Here is a 13,524-nt window from a genome sequence, read left to right as displayed (position 1 = left end):
AAAAAAAGCATAACTTCAATCTAATCATGATCAAGTATCAGACAGATCGAAACTGGGAGACATTCTAAAGCAGGGGTAGTCAACCTTTTTATACCTACCGCCCACTTTTGTATTTGTTAGTAGTAAAATTTTCTAACCACCCACCGGTTCCACAGTAATGGTAATTTATAAAGTAGGGAAGTAATTTTACTTTATAAAGTTTATAAAGCAGAATTACAGCAAGTTAAAGCATATAATAATAATTACTTACCAAATACTTTATGTTGGATTTTCGCTAAGTTTGGCAGAATAAATCTTTATGAAACAACTTACTATAGTTAAATCTATCTTTTTATTTATACTTTGCTTGCTCCGCTACCGCCCACCATGAAAGCTGGAACGCCCACTAGTTTGATTACCACTGTTCTAAAGAGTAAAGGATCAGTATTCTTCTAAAGCAGGAGTCTCAAACTCGGGCCTGCGGGCCGCATGCGGCCCGCCCACCAATTTTGTGCGGCCCACAGACTAATCCACGAAATTTGATTAGTCTGCGGGCCGCACAAAATTGGTGAGCGGGCCGCGAGTTTGAGATCCCTGTTCTAAAGTGTCAAAGTCATGCAAGACAAAGGAAGACAGAGGAACTGTAACAAATTAAAGGAAACAAAGGAGGCATGACAATGAAATGCAAGGTGGAATCACGGGCTAGCTCCAGAAACAGAAAAAGGACATAAGCAGAAAAATTGGTGAAATCTAAATAGTCGGTAATTTAGTTAGTGGCATGGTACCGATATTAATTTCTGAGTTTTGATTATTACACTATATAATCATGAAAGATGTTAGCATTACAGGAAGAAAAGGGTATATAAAGGCTCAATTGTTTTGTAACTTTTCTGTGAGTCTAAAATTATTTCAAATAAAAAGTTTTTTTTAACTTATTTTGTGTGTGTGTATATGACAGAGACAGAGAGAGGGACAGATAGGGACAGATAGGAAGGGAGAGAAATGAGAAGCATTAAGTCTTCGTTGTGGCACCTTAGTTGTTCATTGATTAATTTCTCATATGTGCCTTGATGGGGGAGTGGGGGGGGGTGGGGGGAGCAGTTCAGCAGAGCAAGTGACCTCTTGTTCAAGCCAGCAACCTTAGGCTCAAGCCAGCGACCTTGGGGTCATGTCTATGATCCCACGCTCAAGCCAGCAATTCTGCACTTTAAGCTGGTGAGCCCATACTCAAGCCAGCAACCTTGGGGTTTCGAACCTGGGTCCTCCGTAATCCAGTTCAATGCTCTATCCACTGCGCCACTGCCTGGTCAGGCTCAAATAAAAACGCTTAAAAAGTGGAGAAGAGAAAAAACACACATGCACAAACACATTTAAATATGAATAAAACATCCCCCAAAAATACATTAGAAAATGGTAGCGCCTGACCAGGCTGTGGCAAAGTGGATAGAGCGTCAGACTGGGATGCCGAGGACCCAGGTTCAAGACCCCGAAGTTGCCGGTTTAAGCGCGGGCTCATCTGGTTTCGGCAAAAGCTCACCAGCTTGGACCCGAGGTCTCTGGCTCGAGCAAGGGGTTACTCGGTCTGCTGAAGGCCCATGGTCAAGGCACATATGAGAGAGCAATCAATGAACAACTAAGGTGTCGCAACGAAAAACTGATGATTGATGCTTCTCATCTCTCTCCATTCCTGTCTGTCTGTCCCTATCTATCCCTCTGTCTGACTCTATCTCTGGGGAAAAAAAAAGAAAATAGTAGCAGTATTTCCCACCAAAAGAATTGCATCTACATATGAAAATTAAAGGCAGACATTTTCTTCCCTACGTTCCCTCTATACTATTTGAGCTTTACTTTATGTATTTCTTATGTTAAAACAAATATTTAAAAATTCTCCCCTAATGATAATTTTCAAATGGAATTCATTTCCAAAGTGCTAAAGTCCATGATAATTATTCTAAATGAAATGTTTAGGGAGAAGAAAAGATTTAAAAAGACTTACTCGCAGTCCACTCTCTGACTTAATATCCATGATAGTCAAAACCGTTTCATAAAGAATAGCATTTCCTACATTTTTACTAGTCTCCGTATTAGTGGCAACCTGAAAAGACAGAGAGCGGTGCACAACAATAAAACAAGACTTCCAAAATATATTCAGAAGTAATGAGACATTTTGTGATTTATTATAACCACCAATGAGGAAACAAATAAACACTGTTCTATATAAATACAATTATTCTACCCCCTGCTAGACTAAGATGAATATTTAATACGATGCAAGTTTGGTCTACTCACCTGTGCTAATATATCATTCATCGCTTCACTTGAGTCATCATCATTTCGTCCTAAAATTCTTAATAACCGCAAAATTCGTACCTAATGTGTAAAACATGAGAAAGGTCAACAAACTGGCACAAAGGAGTTATGCTTGGTATGAAATTCAAGTATCTCAAATGAAGTCTTAACTCCCATTAGAAATGGTCAAAATTCAAAGAGAGGAATTTTCAATATTATCTTTAGAGAAGAGATATGTTTCTGTGTCTTAAAGAAGTTATTAGACAACCTACACTTTGCCATTCCACAGCTAAAAGATGCCACCATCTGCAGAGCTACATTACAGGCATACCTCAGAGACACTGAGGGTTTAGTCCCAACCACAACAGTAAAGTAGTGTCGCAATAAAGCATGTCATACCTTTATTGCTGGTTCAGGAACTTACCTTCAATTTGTAAAAATGCAACATCTACCAAGTGCAATAAAGTAAGGTGTGCCTGTATACTGATAAGTCTCTATGTCGTAGACAATTTTGACTATTATAAGCATAATTTCATTCTATTAATTTAATAAAATACAGAATTGTGTCACTGTTCATTTATTAATGTAATTAGTTTAATCAGTTAACTACCAACTACCTACCCAACACACACTTAAGAGGGAGGAAACAATCTATTTAAAGCTATTAAACTTGTACCATATATCCAAAGCTTTCTTTCAAGCTTACCTGCAAAAAGGGGTCACTGATACCAGAAACATCATGTTCTGGTGAATATCCGGACATGATGAGGTTCTTTAGAATACGAACTAATTGGGGCACAAGCTGCAGAAAAGAAAGATGTATCAAAAAACAGCAGACATCAAAGTCTTCCTCATGAATAGGCAGGTAACTTGGTTTAGAAAAATGGTACAAGGGTCTGAATCCAAACAAAGTCTACTGATACAATATACTATTATCAAGTGATTCTTAAGTATATTGTTGATGTTCAATAAATATAACTTAGGAATACTTTCACCAAGAACTCAAGAAGGAATACATATTTTACCTGAATGAAAAACAAACTAGACATTTTTCCTCCAGAGTTATATATGCAAAGATACTGCGATTAACAGTAGGTCAGAAAGCCTATGGGAACCAAGGAAAACAGACGTCTATGAAGCATATTGCATTTCTACTTTTACCCATTCAAACATTTGGATATAGTGCTCGCTTCAACAGCACACATACAAACATTTGAATATACAATGGAATCATACCCAAAATACTGGTGATCTTATTAAAATTATAGCTTGAAAACATACTATCTCAAATAGAGAAAAAATAAGTTTCTTCTCTTGAGATAGATAGAGCTAGCCATCTTTTTCCAACAAACAACAGGGAATACAAAAGCCTCCAACATAGATCAAGTAGAAAAAGACACACAAAAAACTATCATTCATTTTAAGATACCAAGGCCGTGAATAATTTCCTTTCCCTATTCTTAAATCATAGGACACAATTTTCAATAAAATTTAATCTCACCCCTTAATTATAAAGCTAATCTGTCACAGTTTTCTTGTCTTGTCTTTTTATTTTTAATGTTTGCTTTATTGATTTTAGAGAGGAAGGGAGAAAGACAGGAACATTGATCTGTTCCTGTATGTGCCCTGACCCAGGGATCGAACTGGCAACCTCTGTGCTTCAGAACAATGCTCTAACCAACTGAGCTATCTGGCCAGAGCTCTTGTCTTATTTTACTAATAAAACTTTATATTATTTATAGTCAGAATTCCCTTCTTGCCCTTCCTTTATTTTGTTCATATAGTCATAATACAAAGTAGAAGTAATTTTATTGCCAAGCTGAACTTAAAGATGCTTTAAATATTGTTATTCATTTCATTCTGTTGATCAATCACTTAATATTAAAACCCTAAACCAAAATGTTTGCACAATAGGAACTTTCTCAGTCTACAACTAAAAACTCAATTTAGCTATATAAACAACTCTAAATGACTAAAATTAAGAAGTGTTCACAGTGAACTGAATCACCTCTCTTAATGAGGCAACTAGAATAGCCCCAACTTTTGCTACAACTCAATTTTTTTTCTAATTGTTTTCTCCCTACTCCCCAACTCTAGATTAAGATCAAAACAAGCCAGGCTATGCCCAAGGAATACACTCCAAACATTTTCACAACACTAAGGCCACTTCTAAATACAAGAGAACATAACCTGTGTAAATTTAAATATTGGCCATATCACTTCAGAATCAAGTGATTCATAAGTCACCCAAACAAAATTCTAATTTGGATAACTCCAAGATTAAAAACAAATATAAGCCACATAGAGATTTGTGAACAGTAGGACAATTTATATTAGAGGGAAGAATAATATTATTTTATATACTGCTTTAAAATTAACATCATAAAACCAAGATCATCTATATAGTTCGTAAGCTCTGCACAAAAAGAGAGTCTCGCCTTGCATACTTTCCAATGGCCTACTTTTTGTACTATACGTATCCTCAAATACTTTTTAATCTGGTTTATATTTTGGAGAAGTCCTTTTTCCTTATTTTATTCACTACCAAAAGGCCAGCACACCACATAAGATCACCTTGGGACAAAGAGCACAAATGTCTGAGTGTTCAGCATACTAATTCTTGGAACCCAACTTTATTATTCAGACAAATATGCAAGTTACTAAAATTGATGACAAGACAAACAAAATAAGATGACAAAGGGAAAGGAGCAGCCATGAAAATCAGTTGATGCCCACCCACTTTACCTCAAAATCCTTTTTTATATTTCAAAACTTCAAAGCAAGATAAGTGCAGGGAAGGGAGAAATAGAAGCTCTAAGTCTGAACTGAAGACTCAGAGGTATACATGGAGCTTTTTAAAGTACAGTTACCCACACATGGCTCAAAAATATGTGCTTCAAAAAGAAGCAGTGTTTGTGCCAAGGCTCCAGACTGGTCTGGAATTGCCATCACCAAAACCACTGGACATGCCTCAACGCTTCTCAAGCGAAGATAAAGGCAGAGAAGGAGGCCTAAAACTCAGGAAAGGCTGCAACTGAAATCCAAGGCTGACTTTGGAGTCAGGAGTTTAAGTGACAAGACAAAAACTGGACTAGGGAGTTAGCCAAAAATGCTAGAAACAAGTAACTCACAGGATTAAGCATAGCTTCAGCATTAGTATATTTTTAAAAGCCACATTCATTTGTGGATGAATACACAAAGCTACTAAGGACCTAAAGCCAGCATGCACCATCTAAAAGAGGGTTAATTCTTACCTTTTCATTCTAACATACAGCAGGATTCCCCACAGACAACAGGAACAAAACATACAAAGCAAGCATTAGGGACAGATACGGGTCTCATACTATTTTACAATAATTTAATCAAGACAAGAACATCTAAAGGAGAAAAAAGCAAAAAAAAAAAACAAAAAACGGGAGCTGCTATTAAAACCTCATTAGGTCTAAAGTATAAAGTAAGCCCCATTTACGAAGTGATCAGTACCCTATAGAAAAAATGAATGCATGTAATCCAAACAGCAGTCTTTCTGAGTCCTCCTGACTAAGGCCTTCTAAAAGAGGAGAAAACAAATATTTCTACTTTAGAATGCTGTATGGGAGGGCAGGAGAGAATTAAAAAAGCTAGAGACTTCCACCATCAGAGTTAATAGCCTAAAATGAACAGTAGGGGACACTGTATTAGGTAAAAGTTAACGTCAAATTTCAGTCTGTAGTTTTCACCTTAATAAAAAAATACTGTCTGCCTTAAAAAAAAAAAAAAAAGAAAGAAACCACACACACAAACACATTCTTGATTCTTGTTTGTAATTTGCCCTCGGGTTACATTTCTTGACTTTACTGTGAAAACAGCAGATAAAGCACGTGAGGAATTGGTATGTCTGTCAACAGACAGAAAACTTCTATTATGAAAGGGAAAGCACTGTACTATCACCAGTTGTTATATGCCTAAATCTGGCTTCCAGCCCTACAACACAGCAGAGCTGGTTAAGTCCTTTATTAAGCTCCATAGCTTCCTTTCAAAAGAAAATTTGTAAGTAAGAAGATCATGTATTTTTCAGGAAAACCACGTTCAATCAAGAAAGGCTTAGGCATACAGAATGGCACCTACCTTTCTGAAATGTGCAAGCATGTCTGGGCTTCGCTCACACATTTCTGTGAGGAGGACTACTGATGTGTGAAGAACACCTGAAACAAAAGAGCAAATGAAAACTAAAAATGAGGCTGTATTAGTCACCTTTGTAGAACAGGACTTTGAATTCTGAAGGTCACTTCAAAAAGGAGAGTTGCTATACGTGGTGTTTTTTAAATTTCCCAAAGAATCTAAGCATTGAGGTGAATACAAAAGAGGTATTTAATAGATGCTTACTAATGTTAATACCAGTTAAGTCAGTCAAATTAAAATATTTTAATTATATGACTAAAATAATTGCTAAAACAACCAGTACATTATGTCTATATGAGAATACCCATAAAAGCATACTCACAGTTAATACAAAGCTAGGTATCATCTGCTCCATACTTTTAAGCTTGCAGGGGTCCTCAAACTTTTTATAAAAACCGCCCACTTTTGCAGTGCTGGTCAACCTAGTCCCTACCGCCCACTAGTGGGCATTTCAGCTTTCATGGTGGAAGGTAGCAGAGCAACCAAACAGCACAGCGATTGGCCCACCATCGCTGCTTCTCCACCACTCCCATTCTCCTTTCTCTCTGTTTGTCTCTTCCCCTACCACAGCCAAGGCTCCAATGGAGCAAAGTTGGCCCGGGCATTGAGGATGGCTCCATGGCCTCCACCTTAGGCACTAGAATGGCTCCGGTTGCAATGGAGCAATGCCCCAGATGGACAGAGCATCAACCCTAGTGGGCATACCAGGTAGATCCCGTTTGGGTGCATGCAGGAGTCTGTCTCTCTGCCTCCCCACTTTTCACTTCAGAAAAATACAAAAAAATAAAACTAAATAAAAATAAAAATTTCCACATAAAATATATTAAAACTTCAAGGTACATTAACTGTGAGTGACAAAGTGAATTTGCTTGTTCCAGAGTGAGTAAAAAGAATCTCACAATAGGCCCTGGCCGGTTGGCTCAGTGGTAGAGCATTCACCCAGTATGTGGAAGTCCTGGGTTGGATTCCCAGTCAGGGTACACAGGAGAAATGACATCTGCTACTCTCCCACCCCACCTCCTCTTCACTGTCTTTTTCTCTTTCTCTCTCTCTCCCCCTCCCTCCCTCCCTCTCTCCCCCTCCTGCAGCCAGGGCTCCATTAGTTCGAGTGCACAGGCCCCAGGCACTGAGGATGGCTCTGTGGAGTCTCCATCTCAGACGCTAAAAATAGCTTGGTTACAAGCATGGTCCCAGAAGGGGGTTTCCAGGTGGATCCTGGTCTGGGTGCATACAGGAGTCTGTCTCTGTATCTCCCCTCCTCTCAACTTGGAAAACAAGGGAAAAAAAGAATCTCATAATAGTTTCCACTAAATAATAAGTGCCTAAACATTCACTTGTTCAACAAGTATTTTTTGAGCCTTCTAGTTATAGGATTGAATTAATCAAATTAAATAATATCCTAGCACTTTTTTCCCTTAGCATTTAGAATACATGAATTTTCTTTAATCAGAACTTATTTCACTGACTTCAAAGGAATAAAATGTTTCAAAAAGAAGAGTCACATTCCATTTCATTCCTCTGAACTTCTATTTAAGCATATTTGAGTACCCATTACAAATTCTTGTTACAAGTAACCTAAAAGGATTTTTACAAATCTTGAATGCCTACCATGAGGCAATAAAGAACTAATTTTTTCTTCTTTTATAAAGTAGCCAGGAAATCAAAGGGTTTTATGCGTGAAAATTGAGCCTAGGATCACTTGCACATTACACTGAATATCAGTAACTGAATACAAGTACAGTGCTTTTAGTAAAAGAGGGCCAGAAATGAAAAACAAATGTATTATGAAGGAATCAATCTCTAAATACAAAACAAAACATGAGAGTGGAAGAGAGATTCAACTGATCAGACCTTCCTGGAAAAGTGTCCCGCACAGCAGAAGGCAATTCCATTGCACTAAGACAGAAGGCCACCAGTGCCGGAAGCTTTTTCTCTTTTCCCTTCTCCCTCAGTACTCTACCAAGTGCACCCAAATTACATTACCATGGTTCTTTTCATTCAGTAAGTTTTTTGTTGCTGGTAAAAACATCTCCATAAGTTCAGGAACCTTCCTGATGACATGCACAGCACATAGTGCTGCCTATTTAAAAAAAAAAAAAAAAAAAGAAGATTTATCAGTTAAGTCAGGGCAACCAATCTTATAAACAACAACAAAACTCTTATCAGCTACTTCACCTGCTAGAAAAAAAGAAAAAACATCAAATTTTTTATTATTAATATGTTAGGGCTTTATAATTTATACTATTGCATCAATGAGAACTTCTAGCTCACCGGTCCCCTTGTTCATATATTGCTAAGTGGATAAAACTTTTCTAGACGAGACCATGGTTAACATTAATTTATCAATTAAGTTAAACATAACTTCTGTGGAGATGCAAAGTAAAATATAAGGTCTTCCACCTGTGATAATCATTCCTCTGAGTAAGATGACCAAACAGGGTTTTATAAAAACATAAGGCTAACTGAAATATATATACTGCAGAGGCTTTGATCTGCTGTTACTTTTAATAATACCTGTACCGTCCCCAAGTCACTCTCTGTTGACATCAAGAAAATCATTTGAAAGATACTTAGCTAGGCTCTGACCAGGCAGCTAAGTTGGGAAGAGCACTGTCCCAATACCCCAAGATTGTAGGTTCGATCCCCAGTCAGGGCACATACAAGAATTAACCAATGAATGCATAAAGTGCAACAAATCAATGTTTTTCTCTTTCTCTCTCTCTCTCTCTCTCACTCGTTCCCATTCCTCTCTTTAAAAATCAATAAATAACAAATTTTAAAGAAGATACTTAGCTAGTCTCTACTGACGAAAAGATGGTCTTAGCTTGCTCACTGGAAAGAAAATTACATTCAAAGACTGATGTTGGTTAACCCCCAAAGAAACCATATTTGTTGAAGTTGAATACTATGAAGTTTACATATATTAACAAGAAAATATTTTAGCTAATTTTTCCCATGTTGTATTTAGGAGAAAAAAATATATTTTTTTCCTAATTTTCAGGAGTAATCTGTTTAAGGAAATAATGTGCTTTCTGAACAAGAGCAGCCCACACATTCTTTATGAGAAAGAACAGGCTTTGGTTTGCAGCCATCATTAATGGTGTATGATCCTGGAAACAGCTTGTTCCTTTCAAAACTGCTGCTTCATACCATTAATATAGAGAGGCACCATAAATGCCAACCACACACAACAGTATGTGTTCACTTCTCAGTTTTACACTTTATAACTTTATTTACAAAGATTTTAGGATTCAAGCACAATAAAGTAACAGTAAAATGTTTATACATCAACAAATAAAAGCAGATAAGAGAATAAAATCATGTCTTCTATTACTATTCCATTTAGACATACCAATTTGAGAAAAGTGTTTTCTTTATCATTCCCTAATAACTATACAGGCCCCAATGTAACTGCACACCCAGAGAGTTAAAAGGCATATTTAGAAAGACATGGGCACTAAATTATTAGGATGAAAGTAAATTTGTAAATATTTGCTCACTATACTTTAATACTGTTTAGAATCAGGTAACTTAAGCCCTGGCCGGTTGGCTCAGCGGTAGAGCGTCGGCCTGGCGTGCGGGGGACCCGGGTTCGATTCCCGGCCAGGGCACATAGGAGAAGCGCCCATTTGCTTCTCTACCCCCACCCCCTCCTTCCTCTCTGTCTCTCTCTTCCCCTCCCGCAGCCAAGGCTCCATTGGAGCAAAGATGGCCTGGGCGCTGGAGATGGCTCCTTGGCCTCTGCCCCAGGCGCTAGAGTGGCTCTGGTCGCGGCAGAGCGACCCCCGGAGGGGCAGAGCATCGCCCCCTGGTGGGCAGAGCGTCACCCCTGGTGGGCATGCCGGGTAGATCCCGGTCGGGCGCATGCGGGAGTCTGACTGTCTCTCCCTGTTTCCAGCTTCAGAAAAATACAAAAAAAAAAAAAAAAAGGTGTTTTTAGAATCAGGTAACTTAAGAAGTAATTAAATATGCCATCTGGGATATCCAGTAACGTTTGTTTATAAATCATTTCCCCGAAAAAGAAGAATTAAAATAATTAAAGTATTCACAATCACACCAATTGGAGAGTTAATTGGTAACAAAAAAAAATCACCTCCAAAATTAGTATAAAAATAGAATTTAATTTATAAACACCTGATTCATATATAATCATATAAAATACATCTACTGCACAGAGAAAATATGTTATAGATTGACATTGGAGCTTTTAAAAATGAGTAATTTGCTTTCTCATCTCCATAATACTCTCTAATCCAAATGTAGACATTTGGTTTAAGTTACCTTTTTTCTTAAGTAAGAGTTAGAGGTTTTCAGGAGCTTCTCTACCTCTCCTGCAAGATCTCTGCACATCTCAGAGGAGCCCATACAGCCGAGGGTACAAAGTGCTAGCCCCTGTACATACTGTGTGCTGTGGTTGAGATCACTGCGAAAGAAAGGGAAAAGGCAGAAATGAATGTGCTGAGCCTGGGGCTCCCCATGAAGAAGCACTGAATCCAACAAGGTAGCTCTGAATAATTCATAATCTCTCCAATAAGGAAAATAATTAATAAAATTATATATTGCAAAAAAAATGTTTATTCTGGCTTTATTACAAATTACCAGTGCCACAAACTGACAGTCCTTCTCCTACAGGTTTAACACTCAATGTTTCCAAATAGCAAAGCAACGGAAATTGGACATTAACTGTTGGATATTAAATGCAACCCACTTTAGAAAACTTAGCAAACCACTGAAAGTAAAAACTGGCAATGACAGAGCCTGACCTGTGGTGGCACAGTGAATAAAGCATCAAGCAAGAATGCTGAGGTTGCAGGTTCCAAACATCGGGCTTGCCTGGTCAAGGCACATACAGAAGAAACTACAAATTGATGCTTTCCGTTCCTCCCCCTTCTCTCTCTCACCTCTCTCTAAAATGAATAAATTAGTTTTGGTATAGTATAAAAGAAGACTAATCACAGTTTAGATTTTTTAATTTATTCATTTTTAGAGAGACAGAGGAGAGAGAGAAAAAGAGAAAGAGAGAAGGGGAAGGAGTGGGAAGCATCAACTCCCATTGGTGCCTTGATCAGGCAAGCCTGGGGTGTCAAACCAGCGACCTCAGCATTCCAGGTTGACGCTTTATCCACTGTACCACAGATCAGACCAACTATCCACAGTTATTTGAAAGGCTATTCAAGTCATCTTCCTTTTTCTAACTATATTACCTATGTGAAAGGCTGAATCTCCCTCATATACTTCAATTAAAACATACGACAAAAAATTGAACACAGAAGCAAATATGAGCATCTAGCTGTGTCTCCTATTAGGCCAGATACCATGGAAATTTTTTAAAAATGTAAAATACAGTAATGCCATTCTTCTCACTAAATTTTGTTATAAAATAAAGTTTGTTTTTTATTTTAAAATATTATTAATTTATAAAGGGCTCATAACTGGTAACTTTAAATAAACTAATAAATGGTTTTAGTCTTCCCTGAAGAATAAAGGAAGGAGCAATGGTCAGGTAGCTCAATTGGTTAGTATAAAATATTATACTGGCCCTGGCCAGTTGGCTCAGTGGTAGAACGTCGGCCTGGCGTGCAGGAGTCCCGGGTTCAATTCCCGGCCAGGGTACACAGGAGAAGCACCCATCTGCTTCTCCACCCCTCTCCCTCTCCTTCCTCTCTGTCTCTCTCTTCCCCTCCCACAGCCGAGGCTCCATTGGAGCAAAGTTGGCCTGGGCACTGAGGATGGCTCTGTGGCCTCTGCCTCAGGCGCTAGAGTGGCTCTGGTTGCGACAGAGCGATGCCCCGGATGGGCAGAGCATCGCCCCCTGGTGGGCGTGCCTGGTGGATCCCGGTCGGCGCATGCGGGAGTCTGTCTGATTGCCTCCCCGTTTCTGGCTTCAGAAAAATACCAAAAAAAAACAAACAAAAAAAAAAACTGATGCACCAGGGCTGTGGATCCAATCCCTGGCCAGGGCACATACAAGAATCAACCAACAAGCCTGACCAGGTGGTGGCGCAATGGATCAAAAATCGACCTGGGAAGCTGAGGGCCCAGGTTCAAAACCCCAAGGTCACAGGCTTGAGCACAGGATCACCAGCTTGAGCGTGGAGTTGCCGGCTCAAGCATGAGATCATAGACATGACCCCATGGTTGCTGGCTTGAGACCAAAGGTTGCTGGATTGAAGCTCAAGGTCACTGGCTTGAGCAAGGGGTCACTGGCTTGGCTGCACCCTCCACCCCCATCAAGGCACATATGAGAATCAATCAATGAACGACTACAGTACCACAACTACAAACTGATACTTTTCATTTCTTTCCCTTCCTCCCTCTCTCTCTCTTCTTTCCTCTCTAAAATCAATTAAAAAATGAAGGGAAAGAAGTGTAAATTAGACAGGTTGCATCTTTCCATCAATTTGAGTATTTAAAACTACTGGCAAAATGAAGTTTAAATACTAACCATGGCTTTACCATTTAGGCTCCCAGTTTCCAAGAATTTTAGTTGGCTTTTCATCTATTTTTCAACAATTAATTTGCATAATGCAAGCTCTTAAAATATTATGTATATCCAATATTTAAAGACATATTGCCTTAAAAGTTTTTCTAGGTCAATGAACAATGAGGTAAACATTAAGAAACATAAAAACTGCTTTTATACATGTGTGTGTATACATATATAGAGAGAGAGAAAGAGAGAGAGGGAGAGAGAGATATAATATATGATATATATATGATGTCCTATACAGTGGTCAGCAAACTCATTAGTCAACAGAGCCAAATATCAACAGTACAATGATTGAAATGTCTTTTGAGAGTCAAATTTTTTAAACTTAAACTATATAGGTAGGTATATTCCTTATCAAGGTAGCACCTGCACGTGGTATTTTGTGGAAGAGCCACACTCAAGGGCCCAAAGAGCCCCATGTGGCTCGCGAGATGAGGTCTGCCGAACACTGTCATATAATACAAACAAAATCCAAAAAGAAAAAAAGTACCAAGAAAGCACACAAAAAAACCATTCATTAACAGATTAAAACAACAAACAAAACAAATGATCCAGATCAATTTCCAACTATTAGTTCTCTCCAAAAATCACTTGGGGGTTGGCTG

At 38.4% G+C, this 13,524-nt stretch overlaps 1 protein-coding gene across 3 annotated transcripts in view; it reads right to left on the bottom strand.

The window, feature by feature from the left end:
• Positions 1–13,524, bottom strand: part of AP1G1 (adaptor related protein complex 1 subunit gamma 1) — a 94,662-nt gene that overhangs the window by 35,828 nt on the left and 45,310 nt on the right. For all 3 annotated transcript variants that reach the window (XM_066242072.1, XM_066242071.1, XM_066242070.1), the window contains 6 exons: positions 10,711–10,852; positions 8,413–8,509; positions 6,376–6,452; positions 2,975–3,070; positions 2,269–2,349; positions 1,976–2,074 (listed from right to left, as the gene is read on the bottom strand). In XM_066242072.1, the coding sequence (XP_066098169.1) occupies positions 1,976–2,074; positions 2,269–2,349; positions 2,975–3,070; positions 6,376–6,452; positions 8,413–8,509; positions 10,711–10,852 (592 nt within the window). The remainder of the gene's footprint in view (positions 1–1,975; positions 2,075–2,268; positions 2,350–2,974; positions 3,071–6,375; positions 6,453–8,412; positions 8,510–10,710; positions 10,853–13,524) is intronic.

This window comes from Saccopteryx bilineata, chromosome 9, assembly GCF_036850765.1.
Source record: "Saccopteryx bilineata isolate mSacBil1 chromosome 9, mSacBil1_pri_phased_curated, whole genome shotgun sequence".
In the NCBI taxonomy this organism is placed as follows: Eukaryota; Metazoa; Chordata; class Mammalia; order Chiroptera; family Emballonuridae; genus Saccopteryx; species Saccopteryx bilineata.
This window is presented reverse-complemented; position numbering and strand designations above follow the sequence as displayed.